The sequence below is a fragment of the Prosopis cineraria genome, unplaced genomic scaffold (assembly GCF_029017545.1).
Source record: "Prosopis cineraria cultivar Desert tree isolate PC_DT_omini unplaced genomic scaffold, ASM2901754v1 PC2, whole genome shotgun sequence".
NCBI classification, from domain to species: Eukaryota; Viridiplantae; Streptophyta; class Magnoliopsida; order Fabales; family Fabaceae; genus Prosopis; species Prosopis cineraria.
This window is the reverse complement of record NW_026555333.1, coordinates 4325733-4337098: the sequence shown is the minus strand read 5'-3', so window position 1 is coordinate 4337098 and position 11366 is coordinate 4325733. Positions and strand designations below refer to the sequence as shown.

The following is an 11366-nucleotide window of genomic DNA, read 5'->3' as shown; positions in this document are numbered from 1 at the left end:
GCCATTATGGAAGTTTCACCTAAAATTGGTAGATCTGGTGACTAACATGATAACTAATGCCACTCTTGCAAGCAATCATCATCTTTCCTTTTAATATGATTATGTTGCTTTCCCCATTTTATATTACGCGGACTCTCCCTCGCCCTCATCTCCTTCCCAAGATTTTATCTTCTTTTGCTTTGATTTAGTTCCTCACTGCTCTCTAAAAATTCTCCTCCCACTCAACTAAAGTATTTTTTGTCAAGCTAGAGGAGCATCACAAGTCTTCCTCCCATCAAAATCCACATTATAAAAAAAAAAAAATCAAGGCCTCATTCAGAATTACACAACGCAAATCCTCATGAAAATAAAACTGTTTGATTCCTCGTTCTGGGATCAAAATCAAACCCCTTCGGCACTTCTACCTCTGCACCTGGTGCAGCAGGGTTATTCTTTTGCAGTCTGCCTCTAAATTGATAAAACTTCAAACTAGCACGATATTTTCTTCCCTTGGGAAGCAGAGCTCGATTAAAATTGATCTCCTTGTCTCACCCACAATTTCTCCTTTTATGCCTTCTGTATAAACAAATTTATGCACCCCCGAAATTCAAAGAGCATGAACATGAGAATATATACACATCATGATGATAAATTCTAATAAGAAAGACTTATATGTAGATTCCTGTGATCTCTGGCAGATAGAATCCTTCCGCTGCAAGAGAACGACCTCTTCATAGGAATAGGGCTCAGGTGTAGACATTTTGTAACAGAGGAACGCCGAATTTCTTCAAGCCCTGCATGGTTTTCTTCAGGCTCCCAACTAGAAGAATTTGCCGGCCTATAATCCATGGACATAGACCTTATCTCAATTCGATTGCCTTCATTTAAAACCCCATGATCGTCTTTTGGACCGTTGCGTGCAACATTTGCGTGCTCCTTTGAAACCAAATTATCGTTCAAGTCTTGGGTTTCCACAGTTCCAGCTCTGTTTCCAGGTGCCCCATTTACAACTACCATCATATTGTCGTTTAATTCACCATCATTTGGCGGATTCTCAGCTTGAATCTCTTGGTTCCTTTGTGAATTTTCAGAGTTTAGCTCCGTTGAAGCCCAATTCGACACGGCAGCCTCAGGTCTGACATTGTTCGAGACGATCCCAGCACGACAGAGAGGACAATTAGTATGCGAACGCAACCAAGTGTCAATACAGGGGATGTGAAAGGCGTGGCTGCACTTAGGCAAGAGTCGCAAGGTTTCACCTTCGCGAAACTCGTTCAAACACACTGAACACTCGGTTCCTTCGATCAACCCATCACCTCTTCTATACTTACAAACCGTGATAGAATTTATAATCGACTGTTGCAGACCAGCACTGGTGATAAACCAGACAGGGTGATCAACATGGTTCTCATCAAGAAACTCTTGGTCTGAGACCTCTGACTGGGATCCATTGTCTCTCCGGCCACACCAATTAGCAAAGCACTTGGCTTTGATCACGTACAAACCCAGGAGAATAAAAATGACAGTGAACAGAGAAGCAAGAATGATGAAATTGGAGGAGATGTGAGTACCTGAACTGGAATGATCAGTGGCCGAAAAAGGAGGTGGAGGAGGTGGAGGTGGTGGGAAGTAGTAGTCTGGGAAAGAATAGCAGCTATAAGGGCAAGCTGGGTCGCAAAATTCAGGACAATCTTGGGTTTGGTTTATATCAGACAGTGCCGGGAAGAGTTTCCTGCGTATCCTCGCCATTGACGGTTCAAGAAGAAATTTACCCACAGAATGAGAGTTAAAAGAGACCGGTTTTGTTTGAAGGAGAATTTCTTTTTTTTTGGTCTGTTTCGTCGTCCCTTTCAAAAGTTTAGTGGACTTGGATTGGATGTGTTTGGTGGTATTGAATTGATAACAAGTTGAACAAGTTTTGTGCCTCTCTAGTTTTTTTGGGTCGGTTTGTTTAACATGAAGTAATCAATTGTAGTTAGTTCAAATGTCAGTTTCATTGGTGTAATTTTCCTTGCATTGTTCAAATTCTCGGCAAATTATTCAATTGAAACATGACATATATTTGAAGTTTCTTTTATTGTCTGCTGCCCCTGTGCATTAATGCTGGTTGATTCTCAGTTTTTTTTTTTTAAATAATCCCAAGGGTCCAATAGTTTATTATAAATGGAAGGAAAATAGGCGGAGAAAGAGAATTGGGGTATCAAGTCTTTATCAAGACGACTAGATGTCTTGTCTTAAAGTTTGGTGCATTCACAAATACTCTCACGGCTCAATTAATTGACGCTCTACATAACGATGGACTGCCACGTGGCAATTACATAAACCCAATAATAAATACTCATGGTCCTAAATCAATGAGCATTTTGTTTGTTATTGGGGTTATTGCACGGGTTTTGTGGATTTAACTTTCAATGGGTAAGGCCACGAAAACAAATGAAACGAAACATCGATGCGTCACTCAGTTCGGCCTTATGGGCCTCCCTGTTTTCACTAACCCTTTTTTTTTGGGGTAAAATTTTTCATTGACAATTGCTTGCTGACAGATAAAAATGAGGAGGCCTACAAAGCCCAAATTTTGTTCTCTGGAACGAGGCCTAAAACAACCCATTACTATTAAATAGGCGATCAAAACCAAACTAAATATACCAAATAAGTGTGGCACAAATGATAATACTTTGCGTCCCTTGAAGACAATTTTAAAGTTTGATTATTGAAGATGTTTATGGAGAGCAACTCTTGGGAGATAATAACTCTTTAAATGACATTTAAATTTTTTAATGGATTAGTCTCATAATTGTCAAGGTTTGAATATCTAGTATCGAGGTTTGAAAATCTCTCACTTTTAGGGTGAGCTTTTTCTCTCCATACGGGAGAGTTTCTCCGCCATCATTTGGATGGTTCTTTCCTTGGTTGCGGCTAGGATTTGGTAATAGCGGCAAATGTTTTTAGTGGGTCGTCTCTTCAATTATTGCTGAGCAAGAGCAGATGGATTTTTAATGAAGGAAAAACAGGGGATTGTTGCTGGTTCTAGCCAAAAGACCTAAACGTTATAGCAATGGTGAAGAAAGGGGCTAGGAAGTGGGATCATATTCTGTCGATCATGGATATTGAGGGAAGGCTTCCACAGAGAGTAGAGATAGGTAAGGGGAAGTGAACATTATGGATGATGTGAATCTACGGCAAGAAGGTTTGACGACAGTGTTTTTTGTGAAGGTTGATGGCTGTCTTGCAGCCCCCAAAGGTCATGAGGTCTTTGTCTTGCTACGGCCAGGCGCGATAAGGCTCTCTGGTTGAGCTTTTCTTCTGTTAGTTGCCCCCTTTTGCTTTATTTAGGATTTTGTTGTTTGTTTTATTTCTGTATTATGCTCTTTGTGTGTCTTTCTGTCTCTATTTCTACCTATACTTGTGGATCATTTTTGTCTATGGCTTGAACTGGCTTAACTCTACTGTGATCATCTTGTTTTGGAAGTTATTTTTAACTTTTAGGTCTCCCTTTCCTCTATTTTTAGAGGGATTCTTTGAGCTGCAATTTGTTGTGCAGCATCTGTGTCAAATAAGTTGGGCTCGACTTAGCATGCCCGCGGACAACCAACTTCTACTTGCCACCTCTTATGATCAAATTAGACAAGAGCTTTGTCTATCCTCCGATTTGCAAGGTTTGGCGTCAACTATTTGTTTGGTTTAGGAGCTGTGTTTCTTTGGGATTCTTTGTCGATCTTGTCCTAGTTTGATTTTCTTTTATTGGCTTTGGTGTTTGTATTTTGTTTCTATCTAATGAAATCATGCTCCAGGTTAACAAAAAAATTCTCATGACTACCAACTGTGGGGACACCAGCCTTAGGAAACCAATAAAAAAAAAACAAAATAAATGAATATCCCTGGTTTGATTTTCTCCTGTTCCATTTCCATCGTTTTTCTCTCTTCTTCCTTTTGTAACTATTAAATTTAATATTTTGAACGGTTTAAATTTAATTTTTTTATAAAATATATTTTTTTATTTGGCTTTCAATTAAATTTTAACCATTCAAATGGAATATTAGCATTTTTAATTTTATTATTTACCTTTTCTTATCATTTAACATTTTAATCATAATTTTATAACACATCAAATCTGAATTGTTCAAATCTTGATCTAATAATTAAAAAAGAGAGGAAAAGAATAGAAGATAATGGGAAGGAAAAAGAATCTTCCCCAGTCTGGCGTTCTACCAGATCAGATTGGAATGCCATTCACGCAATTTTTTTTTTTTTTCATTAGACAAAAGAATTTCCCTCCAATTATTCCCCTCATAAAGCAATTAGCTGCAACCTGACCACAAAATTACAATACACCACGATAAACAAATGGAAATTAATTTGAGTGGCGTGTTGAAAATTGGCGTTATGAGTATATTCAACTTCTGCACGTTGTTCTTTAATCGAAAGGAGATTTCATAAAAAAGTAGCAAGTTGTTGCAAGTCATGTGAAATTGATAATTCAACGTGGGTTTCAACTTAACGGCTTTCTCTTAAAATAGAAGCATGGGAAAACGTGCGAAGGAAATAGATCTAGAGCAAGTTGAAAATTCTAGTAAGATTTAGTACATAGAGAGACTTGGTGCAACTTGTTGAGTTGTTGACCGTTATTATATATTACTAATATATATAACCAAAATAAAGGTCATCCTCGTCCAACGTACGTTGTCCTTCTATCTACTCTTCCGCACACCTTCCTAAATCCTTAATTTATATATAATCACAAGATCTCCAGATTTAGATTCACTTTTCCATGGCCATGACAATCGTCCTTCCACAATCGACTTGCGCCGTCACAGGCACTTTTTCCAGATGTCCGGCTTCAAAAGCTGGTCCCAGAATCAGGTCACAACTCAGATATGATCGCTCCTTCTTTATTACAAAATACAAGTTGTCGGGACTGCGAGGCTTCAACGCTGGATTTCAATTCCAGATCAGAAGAAATATGTTCGTTATCTTGCTTCGTTATTTGATTGACGTGCTAGCTAGCTTCTTCAAAGCTTATCTATCTACATATATATATATATATATATAACTCCACCCTTTAATTATGCAGGAAGAACGTGGCAATCCACGCCGGTGTGCCTCCAGGAGCTCCCTTTCCAGCTGGTGGCGACTGGTAAGTCTCTCCCTCCCCGATTTTACTCAACCTTTTCGTTATTAATCTGAATCTGAAATTCGTAAACCCTAAAGAGCTCGGTTCTGAAGCAGGAAAGTGTGGATTCTTGGAACAATTGTGACGGTACTTCTATCATTTTCCAAGGGAAAATGGGGACCGTTGCTGAAACTGAAAGGTAGAATCAGAGTATAGAACAAACAACACCCATTCTGTATATGCGTTGGAGATCATCATATGCATGTTTGTTTAATTTACATTAGCCGTTCAATGAATCATCACGTGCAGAGAAAGTTGAAACAACGTTAGAGGAAATGGAAAAAATTTCAGACGTTGTGGAAGAAGTGGCAGAGAAGGTGGAGGAGGTGGCGGAAGCGGCTGCCGAGCATCTTCCCGAGGGCAAACTTCAAGACGTTGCTGAGTTGATTGAAAACTTGGCTGAACAAATAGATAAAGACGCCCATCTAGCAGGAGACGTCTTAGACAAGGTTTTTCACTTCTTACAATATTCTTGCTTATCTCACTGCCAACGACCCTCTAATTTGTTTGATTTCTTTATCATGGCCAGCCTCACCCAACCCTTTGTTTACTGTTTATCTTTATTATAAATTGCAACTCGTTGCAGCCAATAAACCTCTGGGTCGTGTCAATCCCGCCTGGCTTTTTAATATATAATTCCAAGCGTCAACTATTATTAATAATATTAGTAATTCAAGTAGCTAGATGAAATTGTTGTAGGTCGAGGAAATGGTAAAGGAGGTGGACTCGTTCGTCGATGCAGACGCTCAAGAGAAGACCGTCGTGAGTGAAGAGGCCGAAGATCAGAAGTAAAGAAGTGGCCAATATCATCCCCATTCATTCATATTTGTTGTGTAAAATATTGCAGGAAACGTGTCTGGGACTAAATATTTTTTATGGAAGTGAATTCATATTCACATTTTGATTTTTGTGAAGCCTTGTAGCTGAATATAATTCCAGGAAACATCTTCTTTTATGACTTTTGTACCAACTAATGGGATCCCTGCAACGTACTTGATCACACATGTGCAAGAATAGTTACCTGCTTTTATATTCTCTTTATTGAAAAAATATATAATATTTTAAATTAAATTTCACCCTCAATAAAGTAGTTACTTATATTTAAACTAACTCTATCTTTTCATATTTATTTTTATTAAAAATTCTATAATAAATATAAAGTCATTTATCAATAGAGATATTTAAAAAAAAAATAATAATTACACCTCAAAAGATTAAAAATATTTTATCTTTTTTAATATTTAACTTTTTAAAAAATACTTTATATGTTTGAACAGAAGTAACTTTTATTATTTGTTATATATATATCATTGAGATGCGAATATTTTCGAAAAAATCTCCACCACGTGATGGAGTACGAGCTAATTCTTATTCACTAAGCATGCATATGCAATTTTTGGTACTGAGAAAGGTAATATTTGGACGTCATCATTAATTAATATTCAAGAAAATTGAGGTTTATTATTGAAAAAATAGAATTCAAGGATCACTGTATAATATTTATATTTTAAAAGAACCAAATAATTTGATAATATCACTATAGCTCTTTAGTCTTTTTGATATATTAATTTCATAGGCAAAAATATTAAAATAACCTCATAATTAAAAAAACAAAAAAGAAAGAGAAACTCTCATCATCGTTGCCGTTGGACCTCTGTTGACAGTGAGGTCGCTAGAACCCCTACTGTTGGCAAGGTCACCGAAGCTCCAGCAACACTTTATTTAATAAAATAAATTTTTAAGTAACTAAGGGTGAGTTTAATCCCGTAACCTTTGGCTACTTAAAATTTGGTGGCCCAATGGCTACCAAGCCTTTTACCATATATATGGCAAAAAATTATAAGTAGTAAACTTAGCACAAAATTATTTTCATATAATAACCAAACGTGTGTTGTTAATTTTTGAACTTGTTATTTTTAAATGTCACTTGTTAATCTCACACAAACAATTACAAATTAAAAATTTTAAAATTTCACTCATTTTATTTGTTAAACATCCTAATGAATTGTTGTTAATCATGAATAAATTGTCAAAATTAAATGAATACTTGTTAAAAAAATAATAAAAAGAGTTTAGTTATGTGTGTTAGTCAATGAAATAAATCAATCACATAATAGAATTAACCTTATATTATAGTGGCCTAGCCAACGAGAGAGTAGAATTAAAATTTATCTAAAATGCATCTACCAAGCAGAGTAAAGAAAAATTGACCAATATAATCAAATTGAAAATTCATGAAATTTATATATGTTAGTTGATTGATTATGGTAGTTGAAGTTGATATATATATATGTATGTATGTATGCATGTAATATTAATCGAGATCACTTGTTATTGTCTCCATCCTCCTCGCCAACCGCAACACTTGCTTGTTCAATTAAACTTACGTATCCCTGCTGACGTAAAGAAATTGCTAATGTATGGTTTGGAACGAATAACAACTATAACAAATTACTCTATAAGATGAGTTTAAGTAAAAACCAGTGGAAAGATGAGAGGGGATCATCCAAACCCATAAAATATAGTATTAAATTTTTGATTGAGTTTCACATATTTTGTGTCTTTTTCTTCCAATTTACAAAAATTTAAAAAGATAAAATTCCTGGATGGGCTGGTATATTGATTTGAAGCCTTGTGCCCTTTGGGCCTTGCAGGCCTAGCCCTCAAAGTCGCAAGGCTTTTTCGGTTTGAAATTTCGAAAACAAAAAAATTCGAAAATTCAAGGTAATGGTACTGCAAAAGTTTTTTTATTTATTTATTTATTTTAAGGTTTGACTTAAAAACAAGAAGAAATTGAAAATGTTTCCATGTCAGCTCATTATGTGCTCCGCTACTTGGCATTTAAAATCTCCTTCCAACGGTTAGCCCTTCCAATTTGAATCCAATCCCTGAGAGAGACAAGCAAGGCTCTCGAGTCTTGTGTCTTCCTGCTAACAATTAAAGCCCTCCCTTTTATTATTATCATTTTTTTTTGTGGTTTTGATTTTTATTTCCAGTAGGGAGTGTTGCCTCCAAATTTTAGAATTCTCAATCTTGTAATCTGAATCATACATTCGGCTTTACTCTGAACCCAGCCCTGAAAGCAATCGTGTATTCATCACTTGTCAAAACCCTTGAAATTCTTCAGATTGTTCAAGCGCTTCTGTCTCGAACATCCACATGGATCTTCCTCGAGATATTGATCTTTATCTCAAAGAATCCATTGACGAGTCCTTGGGTCTTCCGGTTTCGTTGCACGCTTTAGAATCGAAACTTCGAGCCTCCGAAGAGTCTCAACGGCTGCTACGCCAGCAGCGCCTTTCTCTACTCTCCAAATTAAAGGAGAAAGATCAAATGATTGACCGCGTTAAGGTCTGCTTTTCCATTTTCCTCATCAATTTTTTTTGGTTTTCGTCATTATCGGTTCTCAAAATCGATTGTTAGATTTTTCTTTTCTTTTTTAATTTTTCTTTTTGATTAGTCTGAAGCGACTTTGAACGCTCAAGCTCTGAAGAAGTTCGTTGAGGAGAATCAGAAATTGGCTTCCGAATGCGCAAATCTGTTAAATCAATGTCATAAATGGGAAAGAGAGTGCTCGCTTTACGATCGCGACAGAGAAGCGTTGATGGAATTTGGAAACGAAGCCGATGAACGGGCAAAGGAGGCAGAGTTACGAGTACAACAGTTGGAGGAGGAGTTGGGAAAATTATTGGAAGAATTGCAGTACTACAAGCATGAGTACAATATGCCATCGGTACCGTCAATTTCCTTAAGCCATCCCCCGCTGTGTCCATTAAAATACGCGCCTTCCCTTTCAATTTATTAACGAAGATCAACATTCTGTCAACTTGAAAAATATGTGCTTTCCTAAGAATGTCGTGACTGATAGCTAAGTGCACTCTTCGATATCTGCCTTTTAAACTGTATGTCATATTAGAGACTAGAGGTCTAGAATTTGGATGAGCAAATTTAGTTATTTTTTGTTTCAATGTGAGAAAAGGATAGAAAAGGATGTCTCTGTTTGTGTGTGTGGTGGGTGGTGGGGAACCATGGGAGTATCCTAGACAATGAGCGGAAAATGCCTTCATCTTCTTGCACACGTTTAATTCATTACCAAAACATATTTATACATGCAAATGAATTCTAAGTTTTAACCATTCCTACAAGTTAGAGATAAGCGGCTAAACTGACTCCAAATTAAGCTCCTTCCACACTGGTCATACTCCAAACACATCAAACTATGCTGGGCTATAATGACATATCTCAATCACTATTTAATTAATTTGCTCTCTCGTCACTCGCTTCCTTCAATGGAGGCATCAGAGTTGAGAGTTGCTAATATATGCCTGAAGCGGTGACATATGAGTGGAAACTGCTGCATCTAGTGTTTTATAATACTAATGCTACAATTTAATTTTGATTTCGGTTTCTCATTGATCATCGAGCTTTTATTCGTTATTGTGTGCTCACATATTATAGCTATGATGCATTGTTTAACCTTCATACCAGAATCACGTTATTGACTTTTGGCTTCTGTTAAATTATTCCTAATTGTACGAGTCATCAATTATCATGATGGCACATCACATCATAATGATGACATACAATCATCGGCTATCGTTATAAGTAAACTCCTAATACAGGAGTACGCTAGTATTATTTTCTTGTAATTACAATACTTCAATTGTGAATTGGTAATCATTATTGCAAGTGCCGGTTCCTTTGGCTGCGGATGTTGCCTGACAGATATTTGCTCTTTCCTTAAAGGATGGTGCATCTTCTAATAGCACGGCAGTGGAAGAGAATTTACTTGACGCCCTTTTGTCCAAGGTTACAAATAAAGATGTCACTTCTGCATTTACGTTCTTGGAAGCAAACTGTGGAAATGAAGCCTGTAATAAATTGTTAACAATGTGGAACTGGTGAGTAGCCGCCCTCGTATCCTCTGGTCTTGTGTTCCCACGTTCTTTAGGTGTTGCTCTCATTTGGCCAATTTTAGGTTACACGTTTAAATGTCATACAACCAAAACAACAGTAGCATAATTGTTGGAGCTAACATCTTTTTATCATTCCAGTCTCTGTTAATTGATATTTATAATTTTATATTACATGGTGACAGCCTAAAGCCATCAACACGGAGAGCTTTGTTCCTTGTTGCTGAAGTGAAGTCACTTGAGAAAGATAAGGAGCATCTCCGAATTAACCTCGACAGAGCTGAGGAGGAGGTGCAGATTTATTGAGCGTGTTGTGAACCTTTCTTTTTTTATCATTATTTAATTTTTGATTAACTTCTGAACAATTATGATATACGTAGGTCAAATTACTGTCTGATGAAAATAACATATTGAACAAGGAGAACAAAAGGCTACTGAAGCTGAAGGAAAGGAACCATCTTGGCTCTGGTGGGAAACATAGCGGCAGTGCATCTGCCAAGGTGAGAAACTTTAGATTAAAGGAAAACATGCAAATACACATCTATGGCAATGCCAATATTACATTGCAGCTGCAGTTTCATTTCATTTCTTTTTCTATGCCTATTTATTGGATTTTGCAGTCAAACAAGAGAAAGTCTAGTCCCAAGACAAGTAGCCCAATTGAGAGAAAGATTGATTTCGAGGATATAGATGCGGCGCGAACACCTTTGTCACCGTTACAGACTAACTCTCCTGACTCTAGAATGCATAAGAAGTGATGTGACTTGTATCATTGACGGGGTTAAATGTTTTTTCAGGGTAAAAAATCTGATAATGTTTCCGATTACTGATAGAGTTGATCGATGTATATTTCTTGTAAAAATGTTGTTGATCATTCTTTTTACGGAATATTAATATTCTTGACATTTGTATTTGAACAGTATATGCTCATAGATTCTGGTGATCAGTTTAAGTACCATAATTTTGTAGCAAGAAGTTTGAAAGAAATTATATTCGCCATAGAATCTACAATGCTGTGGCACCACACCATTGACGAAAATTGTCAGAATATTGTTGTGGAAGCAATTTCTGTAAACGTTCTTTGTTGATGGGTGCTTTAATAATCCAGAGAAATGTTTGGCCAAAAAAATAAATAATAATCCAGAGAATTTGTCTGTGGGAGAATAATGATTCAGGACCTAAAAAAAGTAGTTCATGCCAAATCATGATCTCATTACTAACTTTAACTTTCACATGAGTCCTTAATTGTCATTCTCCAATTGTCTAATAACTTTGAATACTGTAATATATAGTACTCCTTCTAT

The 11366-nt window shown here is 36.5% G+C and overlaps 3 protein-coding genes across 6 annotated transcripts; 2 read left to right on the top strand and 1 right to left on the bottom strand.

The window, feature by feature from the left end:
• Positions 1-321: 321 nt before the first annotated feature.
• On the bottom strand, positions 322-1871 carry LOC129303430 (RING-H2 finger protein ATL54-like). The gene has a single exon (XM_054942735.1). It carries the CDS (start codon positions 1726-1728, stop codon positions 634-636), a length of 1095 nt encoding a protein of 364 aa, XP_054798710.1. The 5' UTR covers positions 1729-1871; the 3' UTR covers positions 322-633.
• A 905-nt stretch (positions 1872-2776) lies between these two features.
• On the top strand, positions 2777-6104 carry LOC129301953 (uncharacterized). Of its 3 annotated transcripts, XM_054940582.1 has the most exons (7): positions 2777-3119; positions 3193-3635; positions 4794-4941; positions 5051-5113; positions 5203-5288; positions 5399-5598; positions 5849-6104. In XM_054940582.1, the coding sequence occupies exons 2-7, from the start codon at positions 3554-3556 to the stop codon at positions 5939-5941; spliced, it is 672 nt and encodes a 223-aa protein (XP_054796557.1). In that variant the 5' UTR covers positions 2777-3119; positions 3193-3553; the 3' UTR covers positions 5942-6104. The 3 variants fall into 3 exon arrangements, with proteins under 3 accessions (XP_054796557.1, XP_054796556.1, XP_054796558.1); XM_054940581.1 differs by having other exon boundaries at positions 2777-3635; XM_054940583.1 differs by having other exon boundaries at positions 2781-3635; positions 5206-5288.
• Positions 6105-8025: 1921 nt separating this feature from the next.
• LOC129303870 (uncharacterized) lies at positions 8026-11082 on the top strand. 2 transcript variants are annotated; one of them, XM_054943421.1, is made up of 6 exons: positions 8028-8500; positions 8610-8882; positions 9896-10050; positions 10248-10353; positions 10443-10562; positions 10683-11076. In XM_054943421.1, the coding sequence occupies exons 1-6, from the start codon at positions 8309-8311 to the stop codon at positions 10818-10820; spliced, it is 984 nt and encodes a 327-aa protein (XP_054799396.1). In that variant the 5' UTR covers positions 8028-8308; the 3' UTR covers positions 10821-11076. The 2 variants fall into 2 exon arrangements, with proteins under 2 accessions (XP_054799395.1, XP_054799396.1); XM_054943420.1 differs by having other exon boundaries at positions 8026-8500; positions 10443-11082.
• The last annotated feature ends 284 nt before the right edge of the window (positions 11083-11366 follow it).

Coding starts and splice junctions, on each gene's coding strand:
- LOC129303430 (XM_054942735.1), bottom strand. CDS start 1,728: ATGGCGAGGATACGCAGGAAACTCTTCCCGGCACTGTCTGATATAAAC.
- LOC129301953 (XM_054940582.1), top strand. CDS start 3,554: ATGCCCGCGGACAACCAACTTCTACTTGCCACCTCTTATGATCAAATT. Junction 3,636..4,793: donor TCTATCCTCCGATTTGCAAG/GTTTGGCGTCAA, acceptor GCGCCGTCACAG/GCACTTTTTCCAGATGTCCG. Junction 5,114..5,202: donor TTTCCAGCTGGTGGCGACTG/GTAAGTCTCTCC, acceptor TCGGTTCTGAAG/CAGGAAAGTGTGGATTCTTG.
- LOC129303870 (XM_054943420.1), top strand. CDS start 8,309: ATGGATCTTCCTCGAGATATTGATCTTTATCTCAAAGAATCCATTGAC. Junction 8,501..8,609: donor AAATGATTGACCGCGTTAAG/GTCTGCTTTTCC, acceptor CTTTTTGATTAG/TCTGAAGCGACTTTGAACGC. Junction 8,883..9,895: donor ATGAGTACAATATGCCATCG/GTACCGTCAATT, acceptor CTTTCCTTAAAG/GATGGTGCATCTTCTAATAG.